General features: G+C 38.9%; 1 protein-coding gene across 1 annotated transcript; it reads left to right on the forward strand.

The window, feature by feature from the left end:
• Positions 1-505: 505 nt before the first annotated feature.
• Positions 506-19869, forward strand: LOC124264759. Its single transcript, XM_046699536.1, has 5 exons — positions 506-686; positions 3150-4415; positions 4487-6135; positions 10205-10303; positions 12526-19869. The coding sequence occupies exons 2-5, from the start codon at positions 3766-3768 to the stop codon at positions 17301-17303; spliced, it is 7176 nt and encodes a 2391-aa protein (XP_046555492.1). The 5' UTR covers positions 506-686; positions 3150-3765; the 3' UTR covers positions 17304-19869.
• The last annotated feature ends 4262 nt before the right edge of the window (positions 19870-24131 follow it).

Raw genomic sequence — 24131 nt, forward strand, 5'->3', positions numbered from 1 at the left:
TGCAATATTTCGGTTTTCATGATAATCAGAGGTTAAAGTGAACAGAGGATCTGTCACTCAACAACTAGGTACCGCGCAGTGAATATTGACACATGTATCAATTCTGTATATATGGAGAGGGTTGTTTTTTTGCTACACATCTATCGCAACTGGAAATGTATTCTCAAAAAATTGCAAATATCTATTCTATATTAATATAAGAATGATAATGGCGACTACTTATAGATTTTACGTGCGCTTTCGCATATTGCGTTTTCGCACACGGTAAATTAATGCGATTATATAATTTTATGCATATATATATATTAAAATCAGCCGATTTAATCTGATTACGGGTTTAGCCAAGTTTAGGCAAACAAACGACCGTGACCTGTTTGATTTTCTTGACCCTTGACCAGCCTCATTTCAAAACGAAAGTAGCTAAATGCCTACGTGGCTCCTATTGCGAAATGGAATGGCCCGTGTCTTCAAGGACAACTAAATGTAAATGGCAAAGGTAAATATATATTCCAAGCGTTGCTGTTTAACCTATAACATAATGTCTACACAATGGGAGTACAATGGAATGTTACATGTGAATATCTTCAGGGAAATCAAGGGCAGGGTGTTAAACTGTGTGGAGGTAGTAAACTCACCAACAATGGCATCAAGAGACATTCGATTATGTTTGGAAACTTATGACAACAGTAGGGTCTCCATATAAAAGTCATGTTGAGCCTCCCTCATAACGGTCAAAAAGAGTTTCGTCGGTCGAGGTTCGACCAGATACGTGGCTCACACGCTCTTGTCGAGGCTTAAATATTTATAGATCAGTCAATATATAATGAGTTCTAGAAATGCATTTTGCTATATATCTATTAAAATGTATATGAAAATATATTTATGACGATGGCACCCGTGCTGTTGACTAATCTAGGAATATTTCAGCAAAGACCCAATGTGCAGGGTAATAGAACGTCTTACGGGAGATTTTACTACTGCTTTAGGGATCGTTCATAATTTATTGCCGTCGTGTGTGCGTGCGTGCATGATGTACAATGTGAGTGACCCCCCACTAAAATCTATATACAAAGTGACCTCCCCTGCATGTGTCGTACATAATCAATGACCCCCTTCCCAAAATACATGCTCATTTTTTGTGTATAACATTTTGCAATCAACAGACATCGTAATATGTCATGTGTTCAAGTATCACACCTGCCTGTCTGTGTAATTACATAATGTGACAGAGACCGAACTCGGGCCATAAATCAATGCGTTTTGTTTATGGTGTATAGCCTGATTGGTGTTAAGTTCAAATTGCATGTGGTCAGTGATCGCAGTTGTGTATTGAATATTGTCATTAGCAGAAAGGCAGGCAGACACACAGGTGTCAATAAAACAAGACATTGAGTTTTGTCTGTGACAGCGACATATCTATATCACAGTTAGAAATTGTGTCAAGGCTAAATAATGACATTGCTTTTAAGTATCAAACTCAGAAAGTGACTCGGTAAGAAGAACGTGTGGTGAAATAGACAAATGAAATTATATAAACAGTTTATTTACTGTCATAACATATAAAAGCTTCGCCACCTGTGAGATATCAACAAAACATTATGAAAATATCTCACACTAAAGCCTTCACGAAAGTATTCACCAGACAGACTGCTTCCAAGTTAGCGCTGAACCTATTTCACTGCGGCGCGATGCTATGAGCCAGAGTCCAGCTGTTGAAACTCGTATTCCCCAGAAAAGTCTGGGGAAAATTAGTGAAACGTTTGAACTCCGATTTTGCGTTTTTTCATCGCTATTTTTCAACTTTATAAGTTGAATTTGCATTTTGACGCTTTGTTTCGCAAGTCCATACCGAAAGGTATCAGAATCTGCAAAGTTGTGTTTTACGTTGCATGTGACCTTTAAGCATAATTTTTAAATATCTGTATATACAAACTAGCTGCCCCACCCCTAGTACATGTGTACAAAATTGATGCCCCCACCCCTAACAAAATGGGTGGACCCCCCTACTTAAAATCATCATCATCCCCCTAGCAATAAATTATGAATGGTCCCTTAGATGTATTATCTCCCTTTGATCACACCTGATTTAAAATAGAATTTATGATTTATGTTTGATTGATTGTTGTTTAACGCTGCACTCAGCAATATTGCAGCTATATGGCCGCGAACTGTAAATAATCAGGTCTGGACCTGACGATCCAGTGATCAACATCATGAGCATCGATTTTCGCAATAGGATGTACGATGACATGTGTCAACCCTTAGGGGGGTGACCACCTGATCCCGTAAGTCGCCTCTTATGACAAGCATGAGTTACTGAAGGTCAATTCTAACCTGGATTTAAAAATCTTTTGAGGGTCTGGAAATCTACACGTTAAGATTTCAAAGAACAAAAGTTGTTTGTGTTATGTGCTACAACAAGCATGTGTTGCTGAAGACCAATTCTAACACGGATCTTCACTGGTCTATGATTTATGTATTTCTCTTTACCATTTATCTTGAATTCTATGGCAATGTGATTAAATTTCTTTAATTGAGGAACAAAATAATATAAATGAGAATTTATAGGTATTTTATAAACTCTTTAAACATTGTCAGTACCGATCAGCGCCAGTTAACTACTGGCTTCCCTTGTTAAGTGTCCATCTTTGTGATCTGATCACTTGTGTTGTTTCACTTGTAAATCTAAAACTATGAGCTTATAACAAAAGCAGACATACATGTGATCCCCTCCCAAACACCCCCAACCCCTCCTTTTAAGGGTGTATTGCTTTCCCAATGCCATTTTCATGATACATTTCTACTCATAACAATTCTTAACAGTGCAGTAGTACAATGAACATTCAAGACCAAAATATATATGAGTTCATTAATTGACCTCAGCAATGATAACAAAAATAGAATTATCCAATACTAATATGGACTTTCAAGGGCACAGCTCTAAAGTCTGTTTAAGATATCTCTAAAAACATTCCAAGGTTACGCCTTGCGGTTAAAGTGTTTGCTCATCACACTCCTCAAGACCCTTGTTTGATTGCCCACATCAGGAGTACGTGTAAAGTCCATTTCTGGTGTCCCCTGATGGAATAATGTATTGCTCAAAGCATCATAAAACCTCACTTGCTATAATCAAATTGTTTCTTCTTTAGGTGAAGCACTACAGAGGTAAAGTGTACAACACTCTTGGGAGGTAGGAGGAAGAGAAATCTGGATAAGACTCCATCTATAGTGAAAACCCCACAACAAAAACAATGACATGTACCAAGAGTGGTCTTTTGCTCAGCCTGTCTGAGACTTGCAATCTCCACATTCAAGTGACTGTCTGGTATTATAAGACATTAGTTCCATTTCAACAGATCCAGTAAACCCTGAGCAGCAAGGTGGTTGTGACTCTCAGCTTCCAACAAACCAAGAACATTCAGAAGATCATACATGTCAAGGAACTCATAAGAGAAACCATATCACCAAACTTCTCGGACACTGACTCTAAGCATCAACCAGACTCTGACCTACTTCTTAATGACAGTGAGGATGCAACAACATAAGCTGATCCGCAAACTGCGAGAGTGTGTAATTCTAATCCCTCCAATGCCAATCACCCTAATTCCCCAATAGGCACGTTTCATCCATCCTTCACATAAACTGTACTTAAACCCAAGGAAAACACATTTCATCAGGGCCAAATGGACACTAGCTCTCAATATCAGGCACACGCTGATTCTCAACACCACACAAACATGGATTCTAAACCCCAAGCAGACTCTAATGCTCCTCCCCAGGCAGACACTGGCACTCAACCCCAGACAGACACTGACACTCAACCCCAGACAGACACTGACACTCAACCCCAGACAGACACTGGCACTCAACCCCAGACAGACACTGGCACTCAACCCCAGACAGACACTCAACCCCAGACAGATACTGTCACTCAACCCAAGACAGAGACTGGCACACAACCCCAGACAGATACTGTCACTGAACCCCAGACAGACCCTGGCAATCAACCCCAGACAGATACTGTCACTCAACCCCAGACAGACACTGACACACAACCCCAGACAGATACTGACACTCAACCCAAGACAGACACTGACACTCAACCCCAGACAGACACTGACACACAACCCCAGGCAGATACTGACACTCAACCCAAGACAGACACTGACACTCAACCCCAGACAGACACTGACACTCAACCCCAGACAGACACTGACACACAACCCCAGGCAGATACTGACACTCAACCCAAGACAGACACTGACACTCAACCCAAGACAGACACTGTCACTCAACCCAAGACAGACACTGACACTCAACCCCAGACAGACACTGGCACTCAACTACAGACAGACACTGGCACTCAACCCCAGACAGACACTGGCACTCAACCCCAGACAGACACTGGCACTCAACTCCACAGACACCAGACAGACACTGACTCTCAACCCCAGACAGACACTCAACCCCCAGACAGAACTCTCAACCCCAGACAGATACTGTCACTCAACCCAAAACAGAGACTGGCACACAACCCCAGACAGATACTGTCACTGAACCCCAGACAGACCCTGGCAATCAACCCCAGACAGACACTGTCACTCAACCCCAGACAGACCCTGGCAGTCAACCCCAGACAGACACTGACACTCAACCACAGACAGACACTGACACTCAACCCAAGACAGACACTGACACACAACCCCAGGCAGATACTGACACTCAACCCAAGACAGACACTGACACTCAACCCAAGACAGACACTGGCACTCAACCCCAGACAGACACTGGCACTCAACCCCAGACAGACACTGGCACTCAACCCCAGACAGACACTGGCACTCAACCCCAGACAGACACTGACTCTCAACCCCAGACAGACACTCAACCCCAGACAGATACTGTCACTCAACCCAAAACAGAGACTGGCACACAACCCCAGACAGATACTGTCACTGAACCCCAGACAGACCCTGGCAATCAACCCCAGACAGACACTGTCACTCAACCCCAGACAGATACTGTCACTCAACCCAAGACAGACCCTGGCAGTCAACCCCAGACAGACACTGACACTCAACCCCAGACAGACACTGACACTCAACCCAAGACAGACACTGACACACAACCCCAGGCAGATACTGACACTCAACCCAAGACAGACACTGACACTCAACTCAAGACAGACACTGTCACTCAACCCAAGACAGACACTGACACTCAACCCCAGACAGATACTGGCACTCAACCCCAGACAGACACTGGCACTCAACCCCAGACAGACACTGGCACTCAACCCCAGACAGACACTGGCACTCAACTCCAGACAGACACTGGCACTCAACCCCAGACAGACACTGACTCTCAACCCCAGACAGACACTCAACCCAAGACAGACACTGACACTCAACCCCAGACAGATACTGGCACTCAACCCCAGACAGACACTGGCACTCAACCCCAGACAGACACTGGCACTCAACCCCAGACAGACACTGGCACTCAACTCCAGACAGACACTGGCACTCAACTCCAGACAGACACTGGCACTCAACCCCAGACAGACACTTGCACTCAACCCCAGACAGACACTGTCACCCAAGACAGACACTGGCACTCAACCCCAGACAGACACTGGCACTGAACCAGCAGAGTCCAGCAGAATTTTGAAGTTTGATGCAGCTTTAATACATGCAGACGAGGATTATGAGCTGGCCAATGAAATCCTGAATGCCATGAAAGACATTGTATTGGATGATAACCAGAAGGCAAAAGTGTGTTTATATGAACATCCACAGTTTGGTGCTGTAATTCCAGACAAGGCCAGTGAAGTGACAAAGAAATGTAATATTACCTTTAGATTACTTACCAAAAATTCAATAACAGATCGGAAATCCAGATATGTCTCCGACGAAGCAGTAGCGGGTGCTCGTTGTGGTCCTGAAAGTCAACATGTTGTATTCCTTCTGCATACAAAACCTAAGAGTAAACGGGATTATGATATTCCTAAAGGATTTGTAAGTGCAGATCACTATGACTGGTTTGAGCCTCTGTCTACGTGTAAGAACAAGATTCAAACCCTGTTCAATTATTACCGAAAACCTGCTCACCTCCGATCAGGACATAGCAGTAATGGTAAGTTGCACTGTATTGGCAATTTTTAGTAGACTTTGATCATTGCAATTATGATTGTCCAGCATGCATTTTTTCCTACACTGTAACTCCTCAAACTAATTGATCTCACAATGCAGGGCATCCTGTGCTTGAGCTATTCAAGTAACATAATCCAGCATTTGTTTCAGAATGAAAGATATTGGATATGGACCAGTTCCATATTAAGCAGCCCATTTCACTGGCCCTCTAGCTTTGCAAGCGTTAAAGATTAACAAATCATTATTTTTTAGGCCCCAGACTAAAATCATGATGGATTGTACTGTGAAGTATTACAGGGGTCATCTGAAAAAACAACAAAAATTAATCTTTAATCCTCGCAAAGAGAGGAGGGCCTGTGCCCCAAACTTCTTTTTACCCAAATGCTAGCAATCTCTATTGTTCAGACTAAATTATTTATAGGCCAGCATCAGGAGGCTGGAATATTTCTGCATTGTCCAACTTTCTTGTGGATGATCATCAAATTAATTTCCAATGTTTGAAAATCCAGTGAGCTGATGTCAGAAGCTGTTTGTCCAGTCTCTATTATTGTCCCCCGCCTCAATGCCGAACGTGGGACTATGTATTCAGCAGCGTCCGTCACGATTCTTGTCAACGCGATATCTCATGAACTGTTGTACCCAATGTCTTCAAATTTGGTGACAGCCTACATTTGGGGATTACCCAGACACCAGTTGATTTGGGTGACCTTAACCTTATCTTCAAGGTCGCAACAACACTTTACAAACAGTTGTTAACGTGATATCTCGTGCACCGTTGTATCCAGTGTCTTCAAATTTGGTGACAGGCTACATTGGGGAATATGCAGACACCAGTCGATTTGGGTGACCTTGACCTTATCTTCAAGGTCACAACGACATTTTGAACACTTTATCTCATAAAACAATGCATCTAATGTCTTCAATTATGTCGACAGCCTGCATTGGGTGATTTTGCAGACACCAGTCATTTCAGGCATCTTGTATATGACCAATAAATAAAAAGTAGTAAATACTAGTATGTTATAAATATTCCATTCTTTAGGGGCGGGGACATTGCCATATCAATGGCAACCACTTGTTCTCATAGCATGCATCCATGTCTTAAAATATCTTGTCACCCGAAATCACTGAAGAATAAACTTCAGATGCTTATTCTGACACCTAAACTTGTTCAAGTCATTTGAACCAGATATTCAATATTGCCAGTATGATAGGTTTGTGTGGTTTGACCTTAACTGATATAACCCAGTATATATTTTTTTAAATAAAATTTTGGATTAAAAATCTGCATACTGTCAGTATCAAACACTTTGGCTTTGAGTAGATCACAGTATGTACCATCACATAACTGATACCTACTTTGCAATGTATTGCAGTCCAATTTCTAAACTTCTCCATAATTCCAATGTGAAACCATATACAGTCAGCTCCCTTCAATCCGACACTCATTAATCCGACAATCACGTTAATCCGACAAGAAATTAGGGAACCATTTAAAACTGTGATTATGACTCTCGTTAATCCGACATTCTCGCATTCCGACTCCGACATACCAATCTAGCAAGTGATCATTGTAAATACATTGTAAAAAACATCCGTTTATCCGACAATCAACACAGCCGGTTGGATAATTCGACCGTAAACAAACATCACACATGAAAGGTGATTAGCGCGTGCCTTACTGGCTGCTTGACACCAACGTCGGTGAACATCACTTGTCAAGTTTTAAATTATTGTTCACCAGACATCCATATGTTAGTGTGGAACTAGTTGTATGTAAACAGTGACTCATTCAACATCCGGGTCATAATGGCTGCTGAGAGTGAAATAGCGACGACCGGTAAAAACAAACGTGAGTTTTGTGCCAATGTGATTTTGAAATCAAATAGAACAATAGAAAGTTTTGCGTAATATTGAAGCATGGTGTATAAACAGAGCAATTTGAAATTGGGTAGTAGGGTTATTGCAGGATAACAACTTCTTAAAAGTATATATAGACATGAAGTTATATGCAGACGTACATGAAATGGCATTTGTTTTCAACGCCTTTGTTACGTATTTTGCAAATTGGACTGATTTCTTGATGCCATGATGTCGTCCTTTGTTCACTTCCAGTTCACTGCGAGTCGGAATCGTATAAGGAAATTTCAAAGAGACTTAGATGTTGTGGAGATAGGTTCCGAGATGGTTTCAAAGTTTGATTTGATAATGCGATATGTGTGGTATCTTGAGCTCTCCTCCAGACATGAATGCCAATCCTGTTTGAACATGTCAGTAGGGTGAGTACAAAACATTTTCAGAAAGGAATGACAGCCGCCTACTCTTTGTGAAGTCCATACGAGGCCGAATCCATAGATGAATAGTAAGTTCTTCATTGATGAAGCCCACGTGTTTTTGCCAATTTCGTTAGGTGGTAAAGCATGTTATAATACACTTTCATGACATTCCCATATTTCGGAGCCGTAGAGTAATATAGCTTGAATTTGGATGCGAATAGTTTGAAAAAATATTTGGGCTGTTATGACATCAACTTTATATAAAATTGATCGCAGTTGACAAAATGCCTTCTTCGCTCTGGTTGCAAGTTGCTGTACTGATTTACTCCGGTTCAATGTTTGTGTAAACTGATGCCAAGATACTTGTACTCGTTTACTACGTTGATTCTGACACCTTTATATGCCCATCGCTCTTTTGCTGGGACTCTACCACCTTTCCTGAATATGACAATGGTTGTCTTGTCCAGATTAACCGTCAGCTTCCATTCGTCCGTGTATTTAGCTAGAATGTTCAACTAGTCCTGTTATGAAGCTTGATATCAGGATCATGTCATCCGCAAACAGAAGTGATAAAAATTCCTGAAAGCATTATTCAAACTTAGGTATTAAGGTAGGTATATAGGCATAGGTGCTTCATGTTCAAAGTTACCTTCCATTGACGTTTGGTTTTCCAACTGATGTCAGCAATACAGATTTGCATATAATTTTGTGATCAATGTTGTTAGAGGCATAGGATTTTTTGTACATTTTAGCATAAGTTTATCAAAGTAGGAAGTGATATAATTCAAGTCAGTGTTCTTATAACTATTTTATTAAGCTGGCAATTAACAGCTCAAGTTAAAGTTGCACTTCATTGGGCATATGGTTTCCCCAACTGGAAGTGACATTTTAACACTGGAAGTGATTGTGACGTTTAAAAAGTTAACTAGAGGATATGGACTTTCTGTACTTCACAACACACTTTGCAGGATATTAAATATTATCGTCCATCTGTGGATCCATCTGTCTTTGCAAGATGTTGCTTCCAGAGCAGACCTTGAAAACCGTACAATATTTCTTCAGTTCAATTTCAAAAGGTTTCTTCCTTACATTTTTCTTTATCATCTCCACATCAACTGGCTAAGTCTATCAATAGTGGTGTTCCAAAGATAAAAAATAATCAAAAATCGATCGAAAGAAGGATTAAAAATAATTATCGATTGTTAAAAACATATTTTCAATTAATCGGAATTTTGTTGTTTTAGTATTTAACACACTTAAATAAAGTAAACTATCCATTAATGGTAACCATTAACTTTAACTAATATTCACGAACAAACATGCGCTCAACAGTGTAAAGCTATGCGCATGGTATATATAGACTCAGGATACTCATGAATGATGGTATATATTTAATGATATAGAATAAAATAATCAAGTAATGAAAAGATGACAGTAAGCATAACAAAACCATTAACGCTTTTATTGTTTAATTACAATTCCAGTGTCTTTCTTGCATGCGTGCATTTCATTGCATGACAGTATTAGTTATAAAAAACATTAATTAGAAAAAAAACTGGGGAAAACCACTTAAAACTGGTGATTACATTAAAAATGTATGTATTTCAATTATAATCGATAATTGTTCACCACAAGTCCTCTGATAATCAATATAGGATTCGGTTTCCGATTCCCAACACTATTTCTCAATATAGTGAGTATTGGAGCTCACATAGACAGTTGGTACTTTACCTTGTCACAAATATGATTTTACATGTTTTCTGTTGTCTTTGCCAGAGAGTCAGAATCAACACAGCAGCGTAAATGGAAATGTCAATGACAACAAAGTCAGCTCTAATGCAGCAGAAGAAACCGTTCAACTCAAGAGAATCAAAGGTGAGGGTCCAAGATTTTAATGTTTTACCAACATTAAACCTGCCATTACTGTTTGTCACTTGGTGTATATGTTTGAGTGTAGAGAAAATGAGTAATGTTGTTCAGTAGTTCACATCAAATGCAGAACCAGTAGAAATGAAATGCAACACTTTAGTGAGTTAGTTACAAGCCACTTTAATATGTGTTGAAAATCACTGTTAAGTGATCTGCTTGCCCATTTGTGGCATTTGATGTTTTGACGCCAAACCGTTGTGTTATATTTTTTAGGACTCACAGTATTATGAAGGCGTTTCCTATTCTCGCGGTACTTACGGATATCAGCTGAAAAAATAAGACAAACGATCCTTATCGTATGAATGCTTGTTGTTTTTAAATGAAGGGCCTCCTCCTCTAACATCTGTATCTATCAGCTGCTAGATCCATCTGGTGAATTACCACGTGAGCCCAGTGATTAACAATGCCAACCGCCATTGACGACATGAGGCTTCTCTCATTCTCGCGGTATAACGAGGAATCTTGCTGGAAAGGGCGGCAAAAAGTTATGATATGTCCATGTTGGTATAAACTCACCAATATTCATGAAATTGTAAGACTTTGATTATTCACAGACTTGGGTCACTTCCTAGTTACCGGTCAGCAAGGTTAACAACGGCTCAATGTCTCGCATCGACGATATCGGCAGAAAAAGTGTTTAGCGCGAGAATAGGAAACCCGCAAGAATAGGAGACGGAACTATACCGCTCTAGATACCTGTGAAAATCTTGGTTAGAACTGATCTTCAGTAACCCATGCTTGTCGTAAGAGGCGACTAAGGGGATCGGGTGATCAGATTTGTTGACTTGGTTGACACATGTCATCGTATTCCATTTGTGTAGAAAGATTTTCATGATGTTGATCACTGGATTGTCTGTTCCAGACTCAACGATTTTGCAGACCACTGCCATATAGCTGGAATACTGCTGAGTGCAGTGTTAAACAACAAACCAACCATCATAAAGCAATATATGTTGGGCAATATTTTTTTCAGGTATATTGGGTAAAAACACAACTGAAGTTTTCTGATTATCTTTGTGGTTTAAGTTAATCAACTTGCATTCACAACTGATGTTTCCCTTCGTAATTCATTGTCAACATCGCATACTTAACATCATATATGATAATATCGTGGAAGAAAAATACCCAACATGGAAATACTTTTTCATGTCTTAGGACATTTACTCTACATGTTTAAACATCTGGAATATGTAAATTATATTGACGTGTCAAAAAACAGATAAAATAACCATGAATGTGACAGAAGTACTAGGCAAGCAACCAAAGAAATATTGCCTTCCTACGACTGATGCATATTCAAGTTGTAATCTAGGCTTTGATCAACACTGGCTTCTTATTTAATCAAGCTGGTGATCATTATTTTTTAACTCATCCATTAGGAAAACACATGCTTCCTCTTCAGTTTGCTTCCAATGTACTGGACTAGTTTAGAAATGCATCACCAATAATATGTCATACCAATCGTGAGTGAGTTTAGTTTTACGCCACACTCAGCAATATTCCAGCTATGTGGTGGCAGTTTGTAAATAATCGAGTCAGGACCAGACAATCCAGTGATCAACAGCATGAGCTTCAATCTGCGCAGTTGGGAACAGATGACATGTGACAACCAAGTCAGCGAGCCTGACCACCCGATCCCATTAGTCACCTCTTACGACAAGCATGGGTTACTGAAGATCAATATTCTAACCCGGACCTTCACGGGTTCATATGAAAGTTTGTGGTGCTTTGGTTATCTTCTTCTCTGATATGAATAAACTGAAAGTGATCCTTTAGTGTAGCTGGAGGCACAGAGCCCAGTTGTAGTAGATTTGACAACTTTACAACTTAAAGATGAATAATGACAGATATTGGTGTAAAATCAAAGTTCATAATACAAATTTCTCGTGAGAAGGTTAGGGGCATTCGGAGAAAGGTAAATGGGTACCCGGTTGAAAAAGTCATATGACTATAACCTTCTAGCGCCTAACAGGCAGCTTGGCTTATCCGGGGAAATAATGTGCTGTGCCTTGATTGTTAGCGCTATGAGCATACCTAGTGTGGAGTTTGGCGCTATATAAATGGACACATTATTATTATTATTGAAGGTTGGGTCAGGGCTATTTTTGGCATGTAAAAACCAAACTTTCTTGTGGAAGAACACATATTTTCTTTCTTCATCTTTCCAGAACAAACTCGCTCAATTCTTGAGATGTGCCCAACACTGTTCGTCCCAACCAGAGCTATCAGGGATGCTAGAGAAACCCTGAAGAAGGAAGGGTCGGTTTTCCTTGTTGGACGGTCAGGAGATGGGAAGACATACAGTGCGTATCACATCCTCACAGAACTGAAGAAGGAGGATCCGTCTTATGAGATATACATTGTGTCCAAACCTGAGGATATGGATCATATACCATCAAAAAACTCTGTTGTTTTTGTTGATAATATATTTGGTGACAGCAGCTTTTCATCTGTTCTGTTTGAAAAGTGGAGAGCATGTTTCAGATATATGGAGGGTTATGTTAAAGCTGGTCATATGTATTTTGTTTCAGCTTCACAAAACCAGGTTAGAGATGAGTGTATCAATGAACTTGGCGACGTCCCCTTATTGAAGCATATCATTGATATGTCAGCTGAGTATTGTTTAAGTGTAAAAGAAAAGGAAGCCATGTTGACAAAATTCCTGCAACATTATGAGGTCGCTATGACTGAACAAGACAAACAGATGGCTGTGCATTCAAAACTGTCTTTAGGCTTTCCTCAGTGCTGTAAGCTATATGTGACAAACTCTGAACTTCAAGCACTTGGACCAAGTTTCTTTGAAGGATCATTCATGTTTCTCAGCAATCAGATCAAGAAAATGAAATCAAGTGAAACAGATCGTGATAAACATTTGTATTTGGTTCTCTTAGTGGGTATTTTTGAAAGGGGGAACATATCCTTCGAAAGGTTTGACACTTTTTGTAGATCTAATCAATTCCAACCCAGCTCTGAGGACTTAATGCAGGTCTGTGGAATTGAGAAAAGGATAACAAAAGATGATGTGGTGAGTGCCTCAAACAAGCTGTGTAAAATGGGATATCTAAGATGCATTGAAGTAAATGCCATGTATCAGTTTTCCCATCAGTCCATCTATGATGCTGTTGCTGTCCTATTTGGAAAAGTGCACACACAACAGATTATTGACTTATGTCCTTTGAAGTTCCTTTTGGATCATACAGCAGTTTCAGATGGGAGTCAGGTTGAAAAAAAGAGTGTTATAATGGTGAAATCTGAACTTCTCATTGTAAGACTAATAGCAGAACTTAGAGAAGGAGAATTCAGTGTATTAGAGCATAGTGCTCTACAAAAAGAACTCTTTGTGACAGAATTGTTTTTTAATGAAAAGTTTTCACAAGCAGTAAAAGAGAAATTGGCCGAAGGACTCCTGGAATCAAATATACTATACTATTTGACAGCTTCAAAGAAGTATACACTGTTCATGAAGAGGTTCCTGGAGGAGTTACAGAAAATGAAAAGTGATGAACCAATCAGGAAAAATCTCTTGCACCAAGTCCTTGAAGGATCTTGTATTGCTGGGGATCTTATTATTTTTGGAAAGGTCTTTTCAATGAAGATGATAACACCGTGTCAACAGTGTATTATGGAAGCAGCTGCAAGTCCAGTAGATCATCCTGATATTATGACAAAACTCCTGTCAACACTCTCCTTAGAATATGGCACAATGGAAAGTGTTGTAACCTCCCTTGTTGAGAAAGGAAGACCAAATACTCTGCGAAGGATCCCTGAAGAATCAATTACATGGAAATTTTTTAGAGGAAAAAATATGCAGAAAACTCTGTTTACATCAGCTTGCTTAGAAGGAAATTTTGAGATATTTCAGCTGTTAAAGGAATTTATTGGAGAACCATATTCAACACAAGACCTTTTGTTTCCAGCTGTAAATGGTGGTAACATGGATATTCTTGAAGCCTTAATTACAGAAGAAAATATAAATTGTGTTGACACTCATGGCAGAACTATTCTACATCATGCCTGCAAGAAAAGTCATGACCTTTGTGAATTCTTGATTAAGAAGGGAATAGATCCAGATAAGAAGGACAATAAAGGAGCTCAAGCCTTCCACGAGGCATGTCAGTATATGGACGAAAAATCCATTAGAAATCTGCTAAGTCTTGGATTCAAGGTTACTGTAACAGATGATGGAAATAATCGGTTGTCTCCTCTTCACAGGGCTGCTAGCAATGATAAAGGAGCCTCTCTGGTTGGATTGTTACAACAAGAATGTTCTACAGACATGATTAATTTCCAAAATACACAAGGACTGACACCATTACACATTGCAAGCGGACACCCTCATGGCAGGGAATTTATCATTGAGTTGATGAACAGAAATGCAGACCATTCACTCAAGGACACAAATGGAATGACTGCCTTGCACCTTGCAGCAGCAGCAATGAATCCAGAAAACATTTTGGCTCTGATAGATTGCAATGCTGATGTTGATACAGTTGATAAGTTGAAAAGAACACCATTGCATCATGTTCTTTACCAGATTATTGAAACCAGTGATGAAATCGAAGCACAAAGAGACTCGGTCGTTCATCTGTTGAAGAAGGGTGCAAATGTTTTGCTGGCTGATAATTGGGGGAATACGGCTATGCATGTTGCAGGTCTTTTCAACACCCCAGCAGAGATATGTAAAAACCTTACTGAAGAGCATGTCTCATTTGACCTTAATAATGAAGGTTTCTCAGTTCTTCACCTGATGCTGAGATCTAATGCACCAGTTAAATGTTTTAGATTTATGGTTGAAAAATACCCAAAGTTACTCAAAATCAACACTAAATCTGGAGACTCAGCTCTGCATGTTGCCCTCTCCAACATCTTACCATTTGATGTCTTCAAAATGTTGATCGACAAGATTCCTTGTGCTAAGGAATCAGTTAAATGGAAGAATATAAACTTTCAACTGGCCATGCTGCAATACAAATCAGAGGATATAATTTGTTTCATGGAACAATGTGCAGAATATATCCCCAAACCAATACCAGCAGATCTCTTGCATTTTCTCTGTGAAAGCAATATGTCAGATGAGTCTTGGACTCAAGTAATGGATTGTCTGAAAGTTGACGAGGCTTCACTTTCTCAAGACAGTGTTCAATCTCTGCTACACAAGGTTTATTCCTCAGAAGCAAAGATTACCTATCTTGTTAAGAAAGGAGCAAATGTAAATACAAAGATCCATACAGGAGACACACCTTTACATGTTGCAGCAGCATACAGAAGTCATGAAGGAGTTGTGGCCTTACTGAAAGCTGGTGCTGACATCAACATGCTCAATAAAGATAACCACACTGCACTTCACATGGCAGTGTCAAGTATTGGGCTGAATTTCCAATTTGCCCCAGACCCTATGCTTTTGTTCTCAGGTGTGCATAGTGTCAGCAGAGACCATATAATAGATTATATGCTCTCTGGTGTCAGGACTCCTGAAATGTTTATTAAGAAAAGGCATATGGCATTTCAAACAGAAGTTGATGTGTTAGCTTACGGAAAAGACAGGCATGGACCCAGCCCAGTGCTCTATAAACCACACAGCAAGTCTTTGCTCGAAATACTGGTTAAAGAAGGCAGCAATTTGGATCTGACAACAAATGATGGTTTCACCTGTCTCCACTTGGCCTGTTTGAATGAGAATGACACATCAGTAAGGTATCTCCTTAAATGCATGTCATCTCAACATAGCAAGGAAAAGAAATGTAAAGAAATGAAAACAATGAAAAGGGAAGAACAAACTGACAGAGCCAAGAAGATTCTTTTCAAAGAGGGCAAAGATGGGGTCCTCCCAATACACTGTGCTGTGAGAAGTGGTAACTTGGTTGTTGTAAAAATGGTGGCTGAAGCTATGAAAGCGGCAGCTGGTATAAAGACAGGTAAAAATTCTGATACTAGGCAGACTAAACAGACAAAGATGCCTAAACCAAGAATGCCAAGTTTGAGTGGACAAGGTAAACAGGTTAGAACAAGGAGTCAAGAAGTGAGCCCCGCAACAATTGGAAGTGAACGGTCACAGACAGGCAAGACTCGGTCTACCAAAAAACTTAGTAATAGTCAACAGCAAAATCTCCAAAAGATAATGAAATCTCATGAAGAAAAGCACAAGAATACTCTACTTCAGCTTGCTGTTCAATTCAGTTCTGTTGAAATAATGCAGTTTCTTTTGAAAGAAGGATGGGAGTTGAACCTGGCTGATGAAGATGGTAATACACTCCTACATTATGCAGCCAGATGGAATAGAAAAGAAGCAATTGAGTATTTGTTGAAAGAAAAGCTTAATGTGAATTGTTTCAACAAGGAAGGTTTGACGCCATTACATGTTGCAATGGAGAACCGTCACAATCAAAAGCAATGTATTGAGCTGCTAATGAGGTATGACAGTGCAAGTGTCACTAAGTTGACACTGAAGCAGAGAAACCTATTACATTTATTATGCAAGAACTCACCTGCTTCAGTCTTGGAATACAGCATGCATATCTTTGCTACAGAAGCCAAATATTCATTAACACTAATGCCACTTCCATGGTTACTGATTGAGAAGGGCTGTGATGTGAATGGCAAAGATGTAGACAACATGACTCCTCTCCACTTAGCTGCTGAGGCAAATAATGCTCTGCTAGTTGGCATCCTGCTTGAAAATAATGCAAACATTGATGCTGTGGACATTCAAGGCAGGACACCGCTTCATCTGGCCCTACAAAGTTCAGATTCCTTACCTCCTTTCTTACAGTATTCAACTGCTTTACTTTTAGCACAACAGGGTGCCAACCCTCATGCTGTTGTCCGCAGTGGCGAGACACCCATTGATATACTGATGAAAATGGACAAAAAAACATTAGAAATCAGTCAAGACATCAAGAAGATCTGCCAGTTGTTTAAGATCTGGGAGGAAGTGAAACCAGTCTAGGAGTACATTTTTTATATACTGATGACAATGGACAAAAGTACAATAAAAAGCAGGAGAGACATCAAGAAGATCTGCCTGTTTAAACGTACCTTTTGAGTGGATCTCAAGCTAATGGTTTTCCTTATGATTTCCAGTTTGAACCATATTAGAATCGTTGCTTGGTTTTATGTCATGATGTTGTGGATGTTGTATTTCTAATCGTTAGAGTTCATGAAAGTTATCTTCATTAGCTCTCCAAGACTGATGCAGTGGTTGGGAATGAGTCTTCATAATTTTCATTTCTCTCACATTTAAACAAATTACATTTTGAATAACTATGGATCCCAGTGATGAAAAAATGTCTTCATTTTATTCAAATATTTGTATATTGTTATTGACAAATACAGAGAACATAGCACCTTTGCAAAGTGCATTACTCTCAGGAATATAAATACAAAAGCTTGTAAAATGTAAAATGGCATCAAACAGGTGATGATCTGTTTGATTACCATGTACAGAGTGCCTTCATTTCTCTGGGGGGATAAATCATTGACAGGTATTCATTGTGTGGGGTAGGACCAGGATCAGGAGCTGGGTTAGGGTACACAAACAGGGTGTTAGTCATAGTATACAAATATTCTTAATGTCACTATTCACAATGTCACATCAAAGGTCATTTCACATTGTCAACAAAGTATGCATTATGTTTATTTTTGTAGGTCTACCTGAAATAGCAACACCTTTAAAGTGTGATTTCAGAACTTTGATTTGGACATTTAAATACTTTTGATTTTTTAATGCTCCATATGCTTTCTGATTCCCAATTTCCTGATAAATGACAAACTTTGTAACCTGCAGAACTATGGTGCCAAGGCAGTAAAAGAGGATGGATGATTATATGTTCTTGAAATGTTTCTGAACATGAAATCCATCCTGTAATAATCCATGCTGTTAATGTTGTGTATCTATCATATCAGATTAGACATGTGGAGTGCAAAATGGGACGTTCCCAATGATGTGCCTGAGGCTATATATATATTTGTTTTCTTGATAGAAACATATAATTCCTTATAAACTGAAAAGGAACCACAGTGAGATGGGAGATTCAGACCTAGGATTTTAGCATAGTAGAAAGGGCTTGGCAGAAGGGAAGGGACTGTGAGACAGACTTTTACTGCATATTCTGCCGATGTTGGATATAGTGCTAAATGCATCTTAAATATAGACTCTTTATTACTATGTTAAGACTGTGATATGAAATGGATATATTTGTGAAATGTCTCTCTACTGTGTTACAGTTGAAACCTGTAAGAAGATTGTAGAACTTCTTTGTACATATAAGTACAATATATTCAACCATCATGATACATGGTTCATTATGTTGCTTCACAGTAGTTTTTGTGTAAAGAATTGTTAGAATGCTTCCCATAACTGACTTCTCATTCATTCGGAATGATCTTGTTGGCATGTCAGGTGAACAGCAGTTGAATTTCTGGTTTGAATCACTGTAAATTGATGGAAATAATTGTAAATATCTTCAACCTCACATTTGATACCTACCTCTGGAGTGTTTCTTATCCATTTTGTACAGGTGCTCCATATATTCAATGCAATAAACTGTACATATTTTAAATATATTGATGTTGATGCTTAATACCGCACATGACTTTGTAAAGTTGCACATATGTAATCTTAAGGAGGAAAGACAATAATAATTTCTTTCAAAGTCACAATTTATTTTTAAAAATATATTCAAACATATTTTAAGTTTATATAAAACTTTTTCTTCAGTGAACACTGAAAGAAGTACAGCCTTGTATACTGTCTGTGGTGTAGATGATAAAACGAATAATAAATATACTTAGGCATTTTTCAGTTGGTTTATGATCTGATGACACAAAATACTGAGAAAATGGGGACAAAATGAAAACAATATTGTTTTTGAAAGCTAATTTACTATTACTGACCTGAATAAAGAAATGAAAGCATGAATATATATATTTTTGCAATGAAAATCTCAACCCTGCTTGTATTTTCAAATGCAGTTTGAAGTACAGAGAGAATAAATGAGTGGTGTAGTATTATTTAGTCAAAGTTCAAGAGAACATGTACCACATTAATAGTTTAAAAAGCGAATTTCAAATATGGGAGTATGTCATGTCAGCATTCCATTAATCAACTGAAAGGAAGATGTCACATTTGAAATGACATTTTGAGGCTGAAAATATAATTTGAACCAGATTGGTTGATCAAATTGGATATTATCCTACATTTTAATTGACTTTCCCCTTTATTTTGTTTGTGGAATTTCTTAAAGTTGTTTATGAAGATAAACTGACAGATATACAGTTTTGTTCTGAATTGTCTTTATGAATTGTTATTTGGTGATTGCTTTTTCAACATTATGTCAGTTTTCATGTGTCTTTTTATAAACACCTTCGTTAATATTCAGTTGATATTGCAACATTTTGTGATTTTTAGTCATATCACAGTAAAAAGCTGTGGAACTGAGCATGGTACTTAGCAATCACTATATTGATTTAAAAATGCAAATTGGTTTTGATCAGTATATCTGTTTTTATTGAAACATTTGTTTTGGTTTGTTTTTTGGGGGGGTGTTTGTTTTTCTTAAATAATTTATTTCCAAGAGATACATGTTACATATAACAGGCAATCTGTATCAAATACATACATACATACATACATACATACATACATACATACATACATACATACATACATACATACATACATACATACACACACACACACACACACACACACACACATACACACATACATACATACATACATATGAAGCAGCTTTCAAGTCAGTACATCGTCATATAATTATTTTATGTGGGACCACAATACATCTAGGGAAACATTTGTTAAGCTACTGATAAACTATTCAAGAGTACTTATATAATGGGTAATTTAAGCAGTTTTGAACATTTAGCAAATAATTATGTTTTTGGGTGTATATCCAGAGCATCAGATGCTCTTTCTCTGAAAATCTTAACAATTGTCAGAAATTGTTTGATCACTGTTGCAACAGGCAAGGTGTCATTAAAGCCCCTTAAAGGTTTTATAGTAGAAATGTGGATGCTGTTTCCAAATTTGATGTGTCAGTGACAAAAATTATGTCCAATTCAATCCTCCATTTTGACCTGTACCATGTATTCTCATGATGTTAGGTGACTAATTGCCTTGCCTGTGCATGTGTTTGTGACAGGTTAGGCTTACATTTATGCAAAAACCAGGGATCATCCATGTTGGAGCAGCTGAGCTGGATATTGGTGCTATACAAAATGAGTGTATGTGCGTGTGCATGTGTATGTACATGTGCGTGTGAGATAAACACATAATGTTCATGTATGTTTGTGTATGTATGTGTCTATGTATGTATGTATGTATGTATGTATGTATGTATGTGCATCATCAGGACTAGTTTTTGATTAATTTACATTGGGTAGGGCTGGAAAAATTTACTCCACATTTAGTGGACCATCATTATGACTATGGGAATTGTTCTTGTTTCTTTCTATGTATGTTTTATCTTCATGGAGGGAACTTGCTAGTGCTCTCTCTTCATGTTCCATTTATCCACAGGTTACTATTTATCTCTGGTCACAGTTTTGTCATTCCTCAACAACCTAGTTGGGAGGCAGAACATAGAGTCTTGTGGTCATGATTGACAAGAGTTAGTGCATATACTGATGTGCCAGAGATTAAAGGAATATTTGAACATATTAATCTAACTTTATACACATAAAAAAGGCAAATGCAGAACTGGTGCCTTATATTTTGCCTTTACAGGTTGCACATAAATCAGTTATGCTTTTTGGAAAAGAATCACACTTACTCACATACAAAGACATTTAGTGTCAATAAAGCAGATCACAGAAATAACTTGATCTAAACATTTTGCATACATTTAATCCGGATGCTTATATTGTGCCTTTGTTGATGCAACATAATCACATATTCATTGAGTAGAGATTGGATGCATGATGTTTGATTTGACTTTAATGTGCTGTGGTGACGTTTTTCTTGAGTCGATACTTGGGGATTAATATTATCATACCCGAAAACTGCCCACTATAACAATTCATATTATTATTTACAAGTATAAATTGTGAAGTTTTCATTTCGTCTCAGTATATGTCATTGAGACAGTATCATACAAACACAAAGTCATGATATCTTTAATCAACCGTGACATCTCAAAGCAATATGCCTAAAACTCATTTCAAAGATAATGTGATATATTCTTATACATCTATTCACTCATTTTATTTCAGAATGGATTTTACATTTACATTCTTTGCTTTAATTCATGAATGTATTTTTGTTGTACAATTGTGGTAACATTGTTATATTACATTTCAGTTTATTCAGGCTATGTTGTTGGAAACATTCCAGACCCATGAAGATCCGGGTTAGAATTGATCTTCAGTAACCCATGCTTGTCGTAAGAGGCGACTGATGGGATCAGGTGGTCAGGCTCGCTGACTTTGTTGGCACCTGTCATCGTATCCCAATTGCTCAGATCGATGCTCATGATGTTGATCACTGGATTGTCTGGTCCAGACTTGATTATCTACAGACTGCCGCCATATAGCTGGAAATATTCCCAATTTCGTGTGCTAGTGGCATTAACATGTTTTAACTACTTAGAAGTCTTCTTTCATTTGACCTTTTACACAATGTTTCAAACCAAATGACCTGTCATCTGATTGTTTGTTTTATTATGATATATTTTTAACAGTTATAATGATATATATTTTTAACAGTTGTTTAACATTCTCTGATTGCATATATTTCACCATGTTAATGCAAGATTGTTTAGAGATTGTATATACATGTATTTTGAATAAAAGGTAATGGCCATTCTTTCAAAAAAGGTGTTTTTCATTTAGTATTCTGCCAGGAAAGGGTGTCAGCATGTCTGTCTGTAATATACTGAACCGCAAAAGAAACGTCACCCTACCAAAATTTTACCAGGTATGTTTCTTCTGAATGTTAATTAATTTTTCACTCTTTATATTTTAGCTAGACCTGGTTCGTAGCCAATGTTCAAGAAAATGTGGTTTCAGATGTTGTATTTGATATAAAAAATATTGTTGTCAAAACGCAGTTACTAAAGTAGGTTTTTGTGCGTATTTCATGAAAATGACAATGCAGGTGCACCCCGAAGTGTCATCCCTATAAGAAGAGCCACTAAACAGGCACCGAATCATTCACTGTACGACAGTAGCGACATGCCACGATATTCAAGGGAACAGAGGGACCAAGCTTTAGGACCGAATGCGGGCCAGACTGCAAGACATTCTTGCAAATCATTTTCTGTTCATGTTCGAACAATATACCGCCTGCAGCAACGAGTCCAAGCCACTGGAAGCACAGCCGACCGTCCTCGCAGTGGAAGACCGCCTGTGACAACGTTGAGTTGTCCGTAATCACCTGCAAAATCGTTTCGCTAGGGCTACGGAAACTGCACAAACAACCATTGGCAATCACCAGAGACCAATCAGTGCCGACACAGTGCGGAGGCGTTTGAGGCAGAGAAACGTCAGATGTAGCAGGCCTAACCGGGGTCCGATCCTCACTGTTCGACATCGTCGTGCTCGTCTCCAGTGGGCCACACATCATCGGAATTGGCGTCACCGGGAGTGGCAAACTGTAGTCTTCTTCGACGAAAGCCGATATTGTGTCTCGACGGTTGATGGCAGAGTGAGAGTGTGGCGACGACGCGGGGAGCGTTTTGCAGATGATTGTGTCCTGGAAAGAGACTCGTGGGGAGGTCCGAGCATAATGGTGTGGGGTGCTGTTGCTCTCAGTCACAAACTAGGCCCTATGGTGTTCCAGAATATTGGTCCTGGTAGAGGAAATGGTGTAACACCTGTCCGCTACATTGATAAAGTGCTGAGACCCTTCGTCGTGCCACATTTTGGTCGTCATGGAAACCACGTCTTCCAGCATGACAACGCACGTGCCCATACTGCCAGAGCAACTAGAGACTTTCTCCGTCAACACAGCATACAAACTCTTCAATGGCCTGCCCTCAGTCCAGACTTAAACCCGATAGAACACTTGTGGGACGAGATTCGGAGGAGACTCAATAGTGTGCGACCAAGGCCGACAACTGCAGCTGAACTCTCTCAGGCGTATCACCGAGTATGGGCGCAGAACCTCTTCTGAAGGTTATAAGATGTAACTGCAAGACTGACTGTGACAATAAACGTTGTAGCTGTCGAAAACACGGCTTGCAGTGTTCACCCGGGTGTGGGAACTGTCTGGGTATCAGCTGCTCGAACTCACCAGCAGCTCCTCAAGATGACCTTAATGAGGACCCCTAGATGAGAATTTTTTAAAGTATGTATATAAATATGAAGCAGAAGACCTTTTAATTCGTCAAGTAAAATGTTTTCATTCAATTGAAATATTTAAATAAGTTATCTACGTGTTTTTGGGTCATATATGCCTCAGCCGTGCAATGTCATGAAAATTTTAAGGATGAAATTTTGAGAGTACGGTGTGTTATGTTATGCAATATGTTGATTTGGGGCAATGAGTACAAGCAAAGGGTCAACCTTGGACAGGCCGAAATGTGCATTTTACCTTAATGATATGGCCTATAAAAATTAAAATTGAGTAAATATTATTTGAAAACTATATTACATGTGTAGAATGTGTCCCTAAAAATATAATGAGACAGCATTTTTGGAATTTAATAAACAATGGAAAAGGCTATGTAATCCGGACAAACATTCCTGCATATTCTGATATTGACTCATAAATAAATATCAGGGGAGAGAACTCGTCCTCAACTACATACTGTATATA

Source organism: Haliotis rubra, unplaced genomic scaffold (genome assembly GCF_003918875.1).
Source record: "Haliotis rubra isolate DU_JTF1 unplaced genomic scaffold, ASM391887v1 Scf94, whole genome shotgun sequence".
Lineage (NCBI taxonomy): Eukaryota > Metazoa > Mollusca > Gastropoda > Lepetellida > Haliotidae > Haliotis > Haliotis rubra.

Excerpts from the sequence above, each read along its gene's own strand:
- LOC124264759 (XM_046699536.1), top strand. The coding sequence starts at position 3,766 with ATGCTCCTCCCCAGGCAGACACTGGCACTCAACCCCAGACAGACACTG. Across the intron at positions 4,416-4,486 it reads AGACAGACACTGGCACTCAA|CCCCAGACAGATACTGTCAC; the intron begins CTCCACAGACAC and ends CAGAACTCTCAA. Across the intron at positions 10,304-12,525 it reads TCAACTCAAGAGAATCAAAG|AACAAACTCGCTCAATTCTT; the intron begins GTGAGGGTCCAA and ends TCATCTTTCCAG.